This window comes from Anolis carolinensis, chromosome 2 (genome assembly GCF_035594765.1).
Source record: "Anolis carolinensis isolate JA03-04 chromosome 2, rAnoCar3.1.pri, whole genome shotgun sequence".
In the NCBI taxonomy this organism is placed as follows: domain Eukaryota; kingdom Metazoa; phylum Chordata; class Lepidosauria; order Squamata; family Dactyloidae; genus Anolis; species Anolis carolinensis.
The window spans coordinates 194,551,753-194,568,971 of NC_085842.1; the positions used below are offsets into that span (position 1 = coordinate 194,551,753).

General features: G+C 41.3%; 1 protein-coding gene across 1 annotated transcript in view; it reads right to left on the minus strand.

Annotated features, from left to right (window-relative positions):
* Positions 1–3,015: 3,015 nt before the first annotated feature.
* LOC100567185 (complement C3-like) overlaps positions 3,016–17,219 on the minus strand; it is an 80,208-nt gene continuing 66,004 nt past the window's right edge. Inside the window, exons 34-39 of the mRNA XM_062971466.1 lie at positions 15,264–15,369; positions 13,700–13,789; positions 9,255–9,341; positions 8,832–8,915; positions 7,049–7,184; positions 3,016–3,866 (exon numbers count right to left, since the gene is read on the minus strand). Of these exons, the coding sequence (XP_062827536.1) occupies positions 3,725–3,866; positions 7,049–7,184; positions 8,832–8,915; positions 9,255–9,341; positions 13,700–13,789; positions 15,264–15,369 (645 nt within the window). The 3' untranslated portion in view covers positions 3,016–3,724. The remainder of the gene's footprint in view (positions 3,867–7,048; positions 7,185–8,831; positions 8,916–9,254; positions 9,342–13,699; positions 13,790–15,263; positions 15,370–17,219) is intronic.

The window sequence follows — 17,219 nt, forward strand, 5'->3', positions numbered from 1 at the left end:
TTCAATAACAATAGGATAGGATAAATGTCACTGAAGTGAAATGATTACAAGACTGCTCTGGAGGACCTTAGTGGATTTCAACACTGGTGTAATCATTCTGTGTCTGCTACAGGGACATAGCCAGATGCTTCTCCTATCTTGCCCTTTCCCCATGAGGTACACAATAGTCATGTAGGAAGTGGGTTCAGATGCTGTATGGTAGTCTCAAGGCACAGCAAATCACATAGCCTGACATAGGTCCACATGCAGAACTACTGTACTATCCTGATCCATACAGGATTGCAGCCACTTTGTGTTTAGTTATAAGCTGGACTGGGTAACATAAATGCATCAGAAGGGTGAGGAATATGTTATAAAACTGTCTGTTGTATCTCCTCCATCATAAGAAAGGGGTTCGCAGGAAGGGCTTGAGGTCTGATTCATGCTAGTGTCTGACAGTGTTGACCAATTGCCATATGGCTCTAAGAACCACCACTGTCATTTTGATTTGGTGAAGCAAAGCTCAATCAAAGGCAACATGTGTGAATTCTGAATGTTTCCTCTCCTTGGGACATTACTCGGTCTGCATATACTTACCTTTCAACTACAGCTTCTAAGGCAGGCTCTCTATAGAGGCTTATACTCTCTGAAGTTCCCTTTACCATCATGTAACAGTGAGTTTATTAAAGGATTGAGAAGCTGGAAAAGTTACTCTTTTCCCCATGTAATAGAAGCCTACTGAGCGAATGGAAAAGACTGTTGTCTAGTTCAGTTAGATGTGAAATGTTAAGATAGTTCACGACATTGTCACTGGAGGGAAAGAGGAAAAAACAGAATTTGTAAACTTTGCCTACTGTTGGCCACCCTGTCCTACAGGTCCTGGTAGGTGCCAACTACTATGGAGAGGACAAATGGTATGGGACAGAAACAAAAAGTAGAGCAGGCATGTAGTACCAAACAATTTTGAAACAACACGGATATATTTACAAGGACTCTAAAAAGATTTCTGATACTGAGAGGTGCTTTTAGACAAACACAAACCCTGGATGAATCGTTCTGGGATTGCAGTGACCTATTATGATTCTATAACCCTGACCAGATGCCCATCTCACCATCTGCAGAGGTGAAGTGTATATACATAAAGTTGGGTATCTAGGACTTCTGTTGGTGTATTGCCAACCCCATGCTTAACAATCCCCTTTCCTGAGCTAGGTTTAGACTCACTGAGACTCAAGTCCTCTGCATGGGTGGGGGGCCACTTAGGATGGTCCACTCGTGAGGTTGATGGATCTGGATAGATTTCTGATGGATCTTGGAGATTTTCCTGTCAACTCAGCAGGTGATTCTGTCAAATATCTGTCTGACTTCTGGAATGGGGAAAATGGCCAGGTGGTGGCCACATGACTTCTGAGTGTCCCCTCTTATTATTATCCAAACAAGCCCCCTCCTTTTTACAGAGTTGGTGACAATGAAGCAAATGAAACAGACATTAGAGCAACATTAGTGGAAGACTTGAAGCAAATCTGAGCAAACATGGTCTACAGCAGGGGTCCCCAAACTAAGGCCCGGGGGCCGGATGCGGCCCTCCGAGGTCATTTACCTGGCCCCCGCCCTCAGTTTTATAATATAATATATTGTATATCTATAATATTGATAATAATATTACAATGTAATAAAATATAACACTAATAATAATACCATATAATAATATTAATTATATATTCTATATTACATATAATATTACTAATAATATTATAGTATAGTGGTATAGTTCAATAAAGTAATATATAATGCTAATATTGTGCTATGCTAATAATATAATATATTGTATGTACATATAATTTGTAAGCCACTCTGAGTCCCCTTTGGGGTGAGAAGGGTGTGATACAAATGTAGTAAATAAATGCAGTAAATAAATAAATAAATAAATAATAAATACATTTTAGACTTAGGCTCCCCCAAAGTCTGAAATGACTTGAAGGCACACAACAACAACAACAACAACCCTAATTAACTTGACTATCTCATTGGCCAGAAGCAGAAGCACACTTCCCATTGAAATCCTGCTAAATGTATGTTGGCTAAAATTATTTTTATTTTTAAATATTGTATTGTTCTTTCATTGTTGTTGTTGTTGTTTTTGCACTACAAATAAGACATGTGCAGTGTGCATCAGAATTTGTTTGTATTTTTAAAAAAATGATAATCCAGCCCCTCAACAGTCTGAAGGATTGTGGACCGGCCCTCGGCTTAAAAAGTTTGAGAACCTCTGATGTAGATAGATAGAATTCTTGAAGGAACGAGAGCCACCACAAGTGTGGTGAAATGGGTCAGGGAAGTGATTCATGCCTTCTTGCATCAAGACAGCATGCTAGCATGACTGAAGAAGGCAATGATAAGATGTTCTTTAAAGACACCTTTCCTGGACCCCATTATACTTGATAAAGACCAGTCTCCATCCTTCCATATCAGGTCAAGGTACTGAAACATGTAGTGGTATCCCAACTCCAGCAATTTCTGGATGAAATTGATTATCTAGATTCATTTCAGTCTGGTTTCAGGTCTGATTATTGAGCAGAGGCAGGTTTGGTTATCTTAGTGGAAGATCTATGCAGAGAACTGGACAGTCCCTGTTGGTTCTCCTGGAAATCTCAGTGGCTTTTTATACCATTGACCGTGGCATCCTTCTGGGTTGCATCACTGAGATGGTACTTGGAGGCACCATTCTACAGTGGCTCTGTTCCTTCCTGGAGGGCTGATCTAACATCCCCGGGGAGGGATATTAGCTGGATGTTGGCCTGTGGGGTCCTTCAGGGTTCTATTTTGTTCCTCATGCTGTTCAACATATAAACTGCTGGGAGAGGTTATCCAGAGTTTTGTAGTGCAGTGCCATCTATATGTAGATGACACACAACTCTATTACTCCTTTCCACCCAAAGCCAAGGAAGCTGTCTTGGTCCTAAACCAGTGTCGTTCATCAATAATAGACTGGATGCATGCAAACAAAACTCATTGAGAAACACAAGAGGATGGGAAGATGCCCCACTGTTTGAACACAAATTCATTCACATTTCATTGGCTATAGATAAGTTAAACAGATATGCCACTATTAGAATGCCCATGACAGTACTTAAGATGAAAGTGTCTATGCATTTTGTGTGCCTTTCTACTGACATTTGTATTTTTATGCACAATATTTAACTCTTAAGTACATTTACATGCACATTTCCAAATGTATGCAATGCTTTGAAATAATGCAGTTATGGTCTACTGACACACATATTTTTATGCACCTTTCTGTATTTGCAGATTGGATTGCAACATTCAGAAGATTTGGAATACTGCCATGTAATTGTGTTCCAGTCTGTGTGCAAGTGGGGCGATATGAGTTTAGTAAATTTGCATTAAGAGGAGAAAGCAATAATCATCTCACCCATCCCTAAACCACTCATTTTGTAAGCTTAGCCAGGAAGTAAAACTCTTATTTTTGTTTTGTGGTTTTTGAGGATTTGATGTAATGTTATTCAGTAAGCTAAATCTAAATTAGTGAATCTGAAATACCAGTAATTATATTCTTTTACTTGTAACACAACAGCACTAAGAAACCAGGCCTTTTTAAAAATACAGAATCAATTTGAAGTGGTGGAAAGGAGAGAAAAAAGATAAAAGATAAAACCTCAGGAGGGAATGTGACTTCTGACATGACCTCAGAAGCCGGCCTTCCATGAATAACAGACAACTCCAGTTAGACCTGGCAGCCCAAAAATATCAATGTATCGGAAAACCGATCAAGGTCATCGCAGAAGTCCTGCAGTTCTTCGTCTTGGCATTCATCCTCACTTGGCCACCTCTCGATCCAGGTATTTTTGCTTATAAGGTAGTAGACACTGGAAAAGACCAAAAGTTGAGTTCTGAATTTTTGCCCCACAAGCAAATAGGTTAATAGGAGATCTGTGGAAGAACCTACCAAGGCTGGAATGAAATGAGTAAGGACCATTCCTCAACCATTTCAAACACATTGAAATTGCCAGGTGTTGTTTTGACTGTATTTTGGGGTGACAGGTTTCTTTTGATGAGAAGGCTACTTCTTTTTTAATTTTAAAGCCTTTTCCGAAACATTTTGAATCAGGAATGTCAACATTGACATCAGGGGTGTCAACAGCCATTTTGTATATTAAGGCATTTGTAGACTCTAGGCGCTCTTCTATATGACTACCCTACTTGACTCACGAGGAAGAGACATCATACCAAAAAACTGTCCTATTGAGCTCTGTGGGCATCAAAATGTGCATATGCTTTAAAAGCCAAAAGACAAAATATATATTTATTTTGAATTTTAGTTTTTCCATCTTTTCTTGTTAATTTAGTTTTTGAAGCCCTAAAGGTTTTGTAGGCACAGCTAAGTGCCTAATGGATAACATTAAACAATGGTGCCTCCTTTGCCACTTATTAGTATGTCAACATTACAGAAAACAGCAGTTGTCTCTAAAGCAGAGCTAGGGAACTATTTGGGTCCACTGGATCAAATTGTCCTAAGATGAATGGAGTTAGGGAGTGGGGCTTGACTCTGCACCTCCTTGAAAATGCAGAGGAACACTGGAATAACTGAAGACCTCTATTATTACAAAACCATATACCCACAAATGATTTTTTTCAACTTTATACGTTCTTCTTCTTTTTCTTATATTTATTTATCCTCTGCTTTTTCTCCCCACAAGGAGATTCAAAGCAGCTTACAGTAAAAAAAAATTCAATACCATTTAAAATCTACAAAAATGCAAACATTAAAACAGAATTAAATCTTGGTGGTATTAAAAATTCACAGTCAAAATCAATAAAACATATTCAAAGCTAAAAACCACAGTACCCACACTTGGTTGAATCACCATATTTCATCGCATAATAGGGTGTGCGATTATTACGTGATGAAAAAATTCAGCATGTGGGCAAGTGAAATGGTGCTCTATTCACTCCCCCTCACTTTCCTGTGTGCCCACTCTTCTTCAGATATGTCACTTCATGCAGATGAAAGGGGGTGGGTGGGCAGGAAAGCAAGTGAGTGAGTGAAGCACCCTTGCTGAATCAATGATGCGACTAGTATGTGAGGAAAGCAGAAATACCAATTTTGTGACTCAAAACATGAGGGTGTGACTATTATGTGGTGGTGACTATTATGCAATGAAATATGGTGTATTCTTTTCTCCACTAGCCCTAGAAAAATGTATCAGGTATCTGTTGCTTGCCACACTAATTTGGGGTGAGTACAGGATCAGATGCCAGAAAGCACATTGACTTAAGGCCCGTTTATGAAAAACCAACCTAATGAGAAGGAAAGGAAAAGGAAAGTCCCCTTGAATAATTCACAAGCACAAAACCCCTTAAGCAGTCAAGCCATAGTGATTCAGGGCTCTTCCACACAGAACCGAATCCCCGGACGAACTGGGATATTTTATACCACTTCTTCCTGGGATTCAGGCCCCACATAACTGGGGGGCGGGGTAGGGTGGTGGCTACATGCCCTCTTGCATCAACTTGAGATTAACCCAGGAGGACATCCAGTCAGCCCCCAGCCCCCCATTTACTCCCAGGCCCCTCCAGCAAAAGCTCCTGTTGTGTCAAAATCATGCGTCGGGAGGTTGGGGGGGGGGGAGGGATTTTTCCCTTAAGTGGCTAAAATTTCTCTTAAGTGGCTAAAATCCAGGAACAAGATTTGAAGACAAGAAAGAAAATTTCAATGGATGACTGGAGCTCCAGAACACTTTGAACTTAATGGAGCAACGTGGAACTCTGCCTTTTCCCTGATTGCTATATTTCTCACAGACATTTCTCTATAAACTGGGGTGGGTAAAAATGGAGATCCTGGGATCGATTTCCATCCCATTTCCCATCCAACCCAATGTGCGTAGGTTGCACTTCTGCTTTAGAGGTCACTCCCATAGATCACTTGCAGTTTTTAAAATCGCATGAGCTAAAACAATGGCAGAGCTTTCCCTTCTTCTAAGGCACCATGTCATTCCTGCTGTGAGTGCAGCTTTCTCAGAACCAAGGTTAAGGCTGCTTTACAATCCCATCTATGGGTAAATCTATAGCCTTTGGGGAAGTGCAATAATGGCAGCAATAGGAAATTTCATGGCTGACTTGTGATCGTTTTAAATAATGGTTTTAATGTGAAAATAACTGATTTTAGTGTTTATGTATATTTATGGTTTATTTTATGTTCTGGCATTGAATGTTTGCCATATAGAGTCCCCTTCAGGGTGAAAAGTGCAGAATATAAATGTTTTAAATAAATAAATCTACATTATAGAATTAAGGTGATTTGTCTCCTCTTTACATGTTATGGGTCAATGGTATGAAAAATTGGAGTTGTAGTTTTACAAGCTTTCTCAGCCAAAGAATGCTGATACTTCACCAGACTATAAACCCGATGATTTCACAGTATTGACCACGGTATTGAAAGTGGTGCCAGACTTTATTCATTTTAACTATTTATTGTTTGTTTTAATTTCTTTGTATCTTTCATTGAATGTTTGCCATGTTTTCTCTTTGGAAGCATCCCTGAGTCTCTCTGGGGGGAGAGAGTGGGTTAAAAATAAAGTTGTTGTTGTTGTTATTATTATTATTAATATTAATATTATTGTGGATGCACACTATATCTTCCAAGAAAATATCAGGTGTAAACACAAGGAGTCCTCAGTGGAAAAATGGTTGATTGTTATGGTTTTCAAACTTACAGTTTTGGATATACTCTAAGGTATTTTGAGGCACCAATGATGGAAAGGCAGTGATAATAAACAAACTTGGCACACAGACCCAACATGGCCAATTGTGCATACAGGCCTGCTTTGAGGGTGATTGACCCCAAATCTAGGAGTTGTAGCTCACCCTTATCCAGACAGCACTGAACCCAGCCAACGACAGATCTGGATCAAACTTAAGTGATATTACCTAATATCCCAAAACAAACAGCGCCTTCTAATAACGTGGGCACCGCCGGGTCCCAAGCTAGTAAAATAAATTAATAAAAGCAAAGTACACATCTACTAAATCAATGAAATTAAATACATACTCATTCTTTACAAGCCAGAGGTCACTGCTGACACCTGAGATCAAATAGTCGTTGTTCTCCTTCAGATTCAGAGTTTCCCTGCATCTCATCTGGCTGATAAACTTGCGAGGACTGGCTTCTGGATTTGGATCAGTCCCTGATGGAATCAGACAAAAAAGAAGAAATAAATATTTGGACCAGGGCTGTGAGCCAGTTAACCTGGTTTAACTGATTGATACCTTGGATAGTGGAAGACAGGGGACTAGGGAAGGAAGAATTGCTTATCTTGCCCTGATGTCCTCATGTCCATAACGTTTAGGCTGCATGAAAACTTATTTATTGAGACTTAGTATAGATTATCATTTCATAATAGAGTTAATTATTCCATCTTCCCTCATCTACTAATTTTAAGAGAAACCAACTGGACATAGTAAGAATTAATTAGTTTATGTGATACCACAAAGTCCCTGTTTCATTTTCTCATCCTATTCACAAATATACATACATACATACATACATACAACTAAGGGCTCTACAGATGGGGAATTGTTTCGATCTACCAAAGGGACAGGCAGCTGGGAGAAGGAAAGGAGGTGATTTCTACTCATTTCCCCTCTCTTTTTGGAGCTTCCCGCCATTGTCCCTCATGCTATTCCAAAAAACAACCCAGCCTTCTGGAAATACATTGAGGAGAAGGTGAATAGAGAGGAGAGACTGGAAAAAATTGCATTTCTTCCCGTTCATACATGAAATCTGTTAAATCAAACATCTCTCAATTGGTGGAAAGGCAATGATGATGCACTTTAGACACAAAAGAGACTTTTTATTTTCATTTTCATTTAAAAACAAAAGCTGTGCTCCAGTGTGACCCCAAATCCCATGTATAGGCATGTCTGCTATTTCTTAGGCCCATCTTGAGCTACTTTAGCCCCAAAATAGTAAGTGAACAAGAAGGAAAAACAATAATAAAAAGCCCCCTCTTGTCAACTATGGGTTACTTGAGGATAAAAAGGTGGGAGAGTTGTGGTCTTGCATGTGCGGGGGCTAATGTGGCCTTGCTCTGCCATAGGAAATTGGCTAAATCAGTATCTCTTCTGTGTCTTTGCCATTGGCTCACGAGACCTCAATAAGCACACCTTTATTTCAAAGTGTTTCAAAGAGCATTTTGTTCAAGCATAAACATCCTATGCTTCCCATCATATCCAAAGTAAGAAAAAAATGAAACTAATGAACAGCATCTTCTGAAAAAATTGAGCTTTTACTGCAAATTATTCTGAAATGAAAACACAAAAATTGCTCTGGATGTTCCATGAAATATGTGGTGCAGTGGAAACCAGAGTTGAAATCCCCACCCAGCTGGAAACCCACAGCCTCAGAGAAAGGCAAAGACAACCCCTGCGTTGAACAAATATTGCATACAACAACAGCCCGTAATGTGTTAGCCCCAGAGCCCCACAGGGTCACCATAAATTGGAGACACATAAGAGCAAACAATAATTCGATAGAAAATAAAGAATTGTTAATTTAGTTTCAACAATCCCGAGAACCTGAACAACAGGTATAGCAGCAATAATTTCTCCATTTGTTTTCCCCTCAGTTGTAGCTCTGAGCGTGTAAGACCTAAACTAGGCAGTTGTTGGTTAGGGCCCTTGGGAGCTTTCTCATTCATAGGGTTTTTCTGAAAGTCAAAGCTGACTTGACAGCAAATAAAAACAACAACAAATATGAGGTTGCAAAGAAAAAGCAGTTGACAGAAAACATTCTTACTTTTATATGCCATCTCCTACAAGATGGAACTTTTTACCTTCTTTAATATTTTCTAGAACTTGCATGAAGTAGTTCTCATAACCATTTTCTTCTTCTATTCGAACCAATTTGGCTTTGTATACTTAAAAACAAAGAAAATTTAAAATATTTAGATGCTTTTCTTCACAAATGAAGTGTTTTTCATGAATGCAGAGCTATACAGTGATGTGGATATGCATATTTTCTGGCTGGAATCAGGATATAAGCAGACCTTTTTATCACATGTTTTTTCTCTGTTGCACCAAATCAGTGAGGATTTACCACTAGGGTCATGTAGCCACTTCCCTTTTTAATTTGATAACTTTTCGAGTTTTAGGTGCTGTGTTGATGTGCCCCCAGATGGTGAATTTGGGTCAGTGAGTGTACACTCAGAGAGTAACTGCCTCATATAACAGGGTTCAGCCATTTAAGATATACTCACCATAATCCACTCCTCTTTGGCAGGCCAGAAGAAATCGTTGCTGAAAATCAATGTCTGTCTTCACATGGTTGAGCAAAGAACAGTTTTCTTTGGGAGAAAAGCAAATGTATATATTGGTATGCAGTTTTCCCCTTAACTTTATGTTGTTTGAAATTGTGGGAGGAACTACAGACCATGTGACCCAGATCTGAGAATGTTCAGAGTGAGACTCCATTTTAGAATCTGTTTAAATATGAAGTCTGTCAGAAGTCAGGTGAGTCAGTTGATGTCAGAGTATGAATCAGTTTGCATCAGAAGTATAGTACAGTACAGTTAATGTATGAAGTCAGTTGAGTGTATAGTTGAGTACAGCATGCTACAGCGAATAGTCAGTTTATATTGAGTCAATGTTCAGTTTAAACCAGTGATTCCCAAAGTGGGTGCTACTGCCCCCTGGTGGGTGCTGCAGTGATACAGGGGGGCGGTGATGGCACCTATTAGGAGATGGGGTGGGGCCAGGGGAGGGGCGGAGACAGGGCTGAGCCCCTGAGGCGCCTGGTTGGACACAGGAGCTAGAGGAGTGGGTGTGGTTTCTTCCCAAGAGCCCGAGATAGGGCTGGGAATCTATACCTCTCCTGAAGTGCTTGTTGGGACACAGAGGGCGGAACTAGGGAAGGGGGTGGGACCTCTTCCAAGAGTGCGAGACAGGGCTGAGCCTCTCCTGAGAGGCCTTTTAGGACTAAAGGGCAGGGCTAGGGGCGGGAGACAGGGCTGAGCCTTTCCTGAGAGGTCTTTTAGGACGAAAGGGTGGTGCTAGGGGCGGGGGTGGGGCCTCTTCCCAAGTGTGCGAGACAGGGCTGAGCCTCTCCTGAGAGGCGTTTTAGGACTAAAGGGAGGGGCTGGTGGCAGGGGCGGGGCCTCTCCTGAGAGGCTTTTTAGGACTAAAGGGCGGGGCAGGGGGCAGGGGCAGGGCCTCTTCCCCAGAGCGCGAGACAGGGCTGAGCCTCTCCTGAGAGGCCTTTTAGGGCTAAAGGGCGGGGCTAGGGGCAGGAGTGGGGTCTCTTCCCAAAGTATCCATGTACAGTGTTCCCTCACTACTTTGCAGTTCGCTTTTTGCGGATTCGCTGTTTTGCGGTTTTTCAATAAACTCTAAAAGACTATTATAAATCATAAAAAATTACAATTTATAGCCTAAGGAAGGGAGGAAGGAGAAGCTAAAGAGAGAGAAAAGGAGCCCAAGCGGCAACGGGAGGGGAAGGAGGCGATTTATCAACACACGATTGGTTGATAAAGACTTAAAATAGTGTATAACTACTAAAATAATGTATAAATATATAGTGTCCCTACTTTGCGGATTTTCACTTATTGCGGGTGGTCCTGGAACCTAACCCCTGTGATAAGTGAGGGAACACTGTATTCTAAATTTGTAGATTCAGTCATTCATGTCTTGAAAATATATCCCTCTCTTCACCTCTATTTTTATTAGGCTATTGTATAGAATGGGTCTTGAACATCTAGAGATTTAGGCATCCTTGCAGTCTGGAACCAAACCCCAGCAGAAACCAAGTGCCCACTGTAATCTATCCTATTTGCTCATCTATAAGTCTAGATATTTTAGCAAAAAAATGTAATTCCCCCAAAGTTGGCTAAATTATCTATGGGTCAGCGTAACTCTTATCGAAAGAAGAACCACCCCCTTCTCTGAATGTGGTTGCAAAAGATGAGAACTTAGCCCATTCCAGGAGAATCACTTTATTCTCTTTTTTCCTGGCATGCTTCTGGCCTTACTGAATGCCTGGGTGGAGAAATAGCAGCAATGGCTAGCTTCCTGAGTAGATATTGGTGTTCTCCTTTCTCCATGTATTGACCCTCAACTTATCCACAGGTCATAAGAAAATCCAAAATCCAGAACCTCAACTTGTACATGAGGATGGCTTAAACATGAGTACAGGCAGTGCCCGAGTTACAAACATCTGACTTGCAAATGACTCAAGGTAAAGAATGGGGATGAGACAACAGGAAGTGAGAGAAATGAACCCCCAGAAGGGAAATTCTCTCCTGAAAGAGTTATTAAGAGGAAAAGGTGTCTCCACAGCAGCTTTCTCACCAACCCTTGTTTCCACAACAAGCTAATTGTTCAAAATCCAATTATCACATGGACAGAAATGAGGTGAAAAATTCTGAACAGGGGCACAGACAGAAAACAAATACCAAAGGGTATTAACCCTTCCCTTATGCTCTATCGATCTTTGGCTTGAGTTACACTTTAAAAATGTACTTGTTCTGACTTACAAAAAGTTCAACTTAAGAACAAACCTACAGATCCTATCTTGTTCATTACTTGGGATTGCATGTATATACAGTAATTGCTTTAGCACACTCTTACTCTTTGCTCTTCTTACACATATACACACAAAATCCTGCTTACTTTTTACAACATACCCACACTGAGACCCCTTCCACACAGCAGAATAAAATCCCACATTTTTGGCTTTGAACTGGAATATATGGCAGTTTGGACTTAGATAACCCAGTTCAAAGCAGATATTGTGGGATTTTCTGCCCTGATATTCTGGGTTATATGGCTATAGTATGTTCTATAGTACAGAAGGGGTCTACAGTTTTCCTATAATATTGGTTTTCCTTAAACCTCATGTTATGGTTGAGCCTTCGGGCTCCGGTAATAGAAGAAGGGGTCATAAGACTCCTCGAGAGTCAGACTCTTTCGAGGAGCATGAAAGAAAACGGCTCCGGGATTTGTTTACAGACCCAACAGATGAGGATTCATTTGAGGGTTTTTCTGAGGGTTGGGAGGAAGAGATGGCCAGCTTGGAGGAGGATGACATGGAATGGACTCGCGTGAGGGAGGATTTGGGTGTTGGGGAAACAGGCAATGAAAGCATGGGAGGTGATTGGCGGGTTGCAGGATCAGACCCATGGACTGGCTGGAGGGATGGAGCGGGATCCACAGCTGGGGATGTTGTGGGGCGTAGTCAAAGGTGCTTAAGCTCTGATGAGGATGATGATGTTGGGGCACCTGGAATTGGGATGGCAGCTGACAGCGATGATGAGCTTGAACTGGGATAAATTGGGGTTTGGGACCAATGTCTAATTGCGTTGGGCAAGGTAATCTGGACGGACGCTTGGGCTTTTGTTGGGGAACTTCCTGAAGATGGGTGTGATTCGTTACTGGATACGTAAGTTTACCAAGGACACTGGGCATCGACGGCGGGAGGAACTGTGCGGGGTTTTTCTCTGTGCAACTTGTGTTTAATCTCGATAGCTTGGACCTCCGTCGTCTTTTTGACGGGCAATATCTACTCGCACTGGATTGACGCTGGACTGACTGACTTCGATTCAGGATTATCCCTTCTGCTGGCTATCGGTGAGACCTTTGGATTTCTAGACGACTACGCTTGGCTATTGACCTCTGGACCGGGTTTGGACCTTGCTGACTGCCGTTACCCTGACTGCTGTGCCTGGACCTGGATATCGTTGGCCGCTGAACCTTAAATTGAATCCTGACTACGACCACGCTTTTCGTTTGCTGCAGGGAGGAATAAACAAGCCTGGTTTATTCTCCTGCTGTTTCTGAGTAGCAGAGAGGAATCTGCTACCAGTCTGTTGTTTACATTCTGACTCCTGTTGATCCTCTTTTGTTTGCACTGTTTGCCAGGCTGAAGTAAGCACTTTTGATTTAATCCGGATTATACTTCTGTTTAACCCGATTTATCCCTTTGAATTGTTTAAGCTCAAACTGAGTTGTTTTTTGTTACTTATCACACTGAAGTCAAGTGTTTGCCCTGTTCTTTGTCTCCTACGGGCGTTTTTAGTTCTGTAACCTCAATAAACTGAGTTTTGTTTTACTCGCTGGCGTTCTGTCTATGACACCTCATCTGCATTCAGTTCTCTGTGACTCATTTTAAGAAGGATGTGGACAAGTTAGAACAGACTTAGGGCCCTTCCAGGCAGACCCAAAACCCTGTAACGGGTTTACCTGAGGTGTCTAAATGACCCCTCAAGTGAACCTGGATTAATCTGGAGTAAACTGGGATTTGACACCTGGAAAGATCCAGACCTTTCCAGATCTTTCCAGGTGTGGACCCTGTGGGGATTGACTTATGAGGTTGATCAAAAGCCCAAAGTACTGGGATGTCCCCCTCCCCCTCCCCTCCCGGTCCCCAAAACTTAAGTGAAGGGCCTGGCTGCATGCTCAGGCCCTCCAGCAAAAGCTCCTGGTGCGGGAGAATTGAAAGTCCAAGGTTTAGTATAGTCATGGTGCCTCAATTCTAGGAGAAACTGGGATAAAAATCCTAATTCCTCCCAGGATTAAGGCCCTTAAAGATGGAAACAAGGATGATAAGAGATATGGAGAACAAAACATAGAGCAAAAGTTAAAGGAGCTTAACTTGTTCATCCTGTGAAAAAGAAGACTGAGCAGTAGATATCTTCCTACCCCATCTTACCTTCTGCACATCGGCAAACATCACCATGACATATCTTATTGAGGAGGCCACTTTCTTTGGGAAGATGGTAGAACTTGATACACTGCTCATCTGAGAAAGAGGAATAAAAAGTGATGCCTTTTACTTCACATTTACATTTTGGGGGATTCCCCCAAGGACCAACTTAGGGAATCCACACAAAATAGCTGAGAGAACCTATTGCTCCCAAAAGAAATATTAGGAACACATCATTGTTATGACTTTATGCAACAGGCCTTTGTGGTCTCGTACAACTCTACAATTCAATATGAAATCAGGCAAGTTTGAGAAGCTGCTTTGAGCTATCATTAGAAAGTAGAGAATAGTAGTCCAATCAGCATCTCCTTCAATTGAGAAAGGCACCCTCTTGTCTCTGTTCTCCATATTATGGTCTGGGACATGGAAATATATTTTAAAATGGCAAATGGTTGGCTCAATGCAACTGGATGGAATGACACCAGCTTTTAGTTTTAAGAGAACTGGGATCAAAGTTTATATTATGTTTTGGCTGAATTAGATACAGTTAAAATGACTAAGAAGACTAGGCTAGAAATGGGGAGGCCTGAAAAAAAACTGGGAATATTGGGGGGGGGGGGAATTAAAAAGTAAAAATGAGGGGGGGGATGGAAAAATTGGGATAAAATGGGAAAAAAAATGAAAAATGAAACCTAGAAAAATGTGTCCTCCCAATTTTTCTGTTTTTTTTCCAGGCCTTCCCTCTGAGTCTACCGGCTGGCCCTCCCTGATCCCAAGGAATTTTTAAAAAAATTCAGTGATTTGTCTTGACAGTGGTTCATCAGGGCAAATCAATTAGGCTTGCCCATTCTGCTTCCAAAAGCCAAGGCAGAATCCCCTTTCCAAATCCACCTACACTTCAACAGCTTTCTTCTGACCTTCTCATGTTTGCAAAAACCTAATGCTAAAGCAGTGGAAACTAGAAGGCAACTTGCCTTGGGTTTATTACTCCACCCCCAGATAGAAATATGCATCTGATGTGTCAGAGCAACAAAGTTCCTGTTATGAAAAACGTTTGGAGAGTTAAACAGAATCCTTAAGTTGTTCTCTTTTAATAATCACTTTTCATTTCTGGATTCATATATTAAGGATGAGGGTGGAAGGAGATACTGCCAGAAACATCTCCAGTGTCTGTCTAGCCTTGTGCTGAGTCCACTGGAAGAAGTGTGATAGCCATTAGGTAAAGGTAGGTAAAGGATTTCCCCTGGCATTAAGTCCAATCGTGTCCAACTCTGAGGGGTTGGTGCTCATCTCCATTTCTAAGCCGAAGAGCCAGCGTTGTCTGCAGACACCTCCAAGGTCATGCGGCTGGCATGACTGCATGGAGCACCGTTACCTTCCTGCTGGAGCGGTACCTATTGATCTACTCACATTTGCATGTTTTCAAACTGCTAGGTTGGCAGAAGCTGGGGCTAACAGCGGGCACTCACTCTGCTCCCTGAATTCGAACCTGCAACCTTTAAGCCCACAAGTTCAGCAGCCCAGTGCTTTAACATGCTGCACCATCAGAGGCTCCTATGATAGCCATTACCTAGATTATAATAGCTGTACACCTTCACGGATGCTGGCTGAATGAGACCGACTTCAAAAAACTGGTGAGCTCTAAACTGTACACATACATCATTTGTGTGAGAGACCTGGGATGGGGAGAGAAAAGGAAAAACAAGTCTTTATGTAACAGCCTACTAGTGGAGGTGTTTCCCCCAACTACTGATTTCCTAAACTATCTTCAGGTAACCATTCCATCATTTTGATCAGGTGGTGGTCATATTTAACAGCTCAATTCAAGGATTATTTTAAAAAATGAGATGCAAAGTCCATTGGACTCAAAGACATAACCAGAATGGTCCATTTGTGAGAAAGACTAGTAGATTAAAATGATCTGTCTTGCTTAAAGGAACTTGTCAATCATGGGGAACTTAACCGGGCACTTTGGGTACATATTATGCCCACCAAATGCCAGTTTTCCCAATTCTAGGCAAAGTCCACCATGAAAGAAGTGGGTACTGTGAGTTCATATATGGATCTAAAGAATATACTTTCAAGAAATAAAAAAGAAAAAGAATTAATTACCAGGGGATACACAATTTCTTGACTGGTGCTGCCAGACATTTTTATTCCAGAACAATGAAGTCATCAGGATAATACAGATTCAGACATTGATCTAGGTGGCCAATATTCACACATTATGGTGGCACCAGGTCCCATTTGATTTTGGAAACTAAGCAGTGTCAGCTCTGGTTTGTACTTAGATGGGAGGCCATCAACAAATACCAGGCACTGTAGGTTGTATTTCAGATGTAGGAATTGGCAAAACAATTTCTGAGTTGCCTAAGAATACTCCTTGAAATTAATGGAATTGCAGTAAGTAAACAGTTCCCCACCCGGGGTGAGAAAAGTGGTATACAAGTGAAGTAAATAAACTTCAAAGTGAATACAGAACCTGATGCCATTAGAGGTGTCTTGAGAAATCAAAATGTTTCTTGGGATATCTTGAGAATTTTTTTTTATTGTATCAGAAGCGAATTGAGAACATACTGCAAGTTGCTTCTGGTATGAGAGAATCAGCCGTCTTTAAAGACATTGCCCAGGGAATGCCCGGATGTGTTCCATCCTGAAGGGGGCTTCTCTCATGTCCCCGCATGGGAAGCTAGAGCTGACAGATGGGAGTTCATACCATCTCACAGATTCGAACCGCTGACCTTCAGGTCAGCAGTTCAGCCAGCACAAGGGTTTAACCCTTTGTGCCACCACGGCTCCTATCTTGACAAGTTTTTTTTTCGTGTCAGGAGCGACCCAGATGTTTTGATGTTTTTACCATCCTTGTGGGAGACTTCTCTCATGTCTCTGCATGGAGCTGGAGCTGATAGAGGGAGCTCATCCACGCTCTCCCCGGGTTAGATTCGAACCTGGCAGCCTTCAGGTCAGCAACCCAACCTTCAAGTCACAAGGCTTTAACCCACTACACCACCAGGGGCTCCATATATCTTGAGAAGTGAAAAATATATTTTAAAATGTACACATCCATCCCAGAGTTTACTTTTTATTACTCCCAAAACTTCATACAATAGAGTCTCACTTATCCAACATAAATGGACCGGTAGAATGTTGGATAAGTGAATATGTTGAATAATAAGGAGGGATTAAGGAAAAGCCTATTAAACATCAAATTAGGTTATGATTTTACAAATTAAGCACCAAAACATCATGTTATACAACAAATTTGACAGAAAAAGTAGTTCAATACACAGTAATGCTATGTAGTAATTACGGTATTTACAAATTTAGCACCAAAATATCATGATGTTTTGGAAACATTGACTACAAAAATGTGTTGGATAATCCAGAACGTTGGATAAGTGAGTGTTGGATAAGTGAGACTCTACTGTAGTTGGAAAGGATGGTGATCATGCAGTCCAAAAAAGGTAACTTTTCCCAGCTCTGACTCATCTCATTGCCTTAATTAATAATCTTTGATTTAACACAT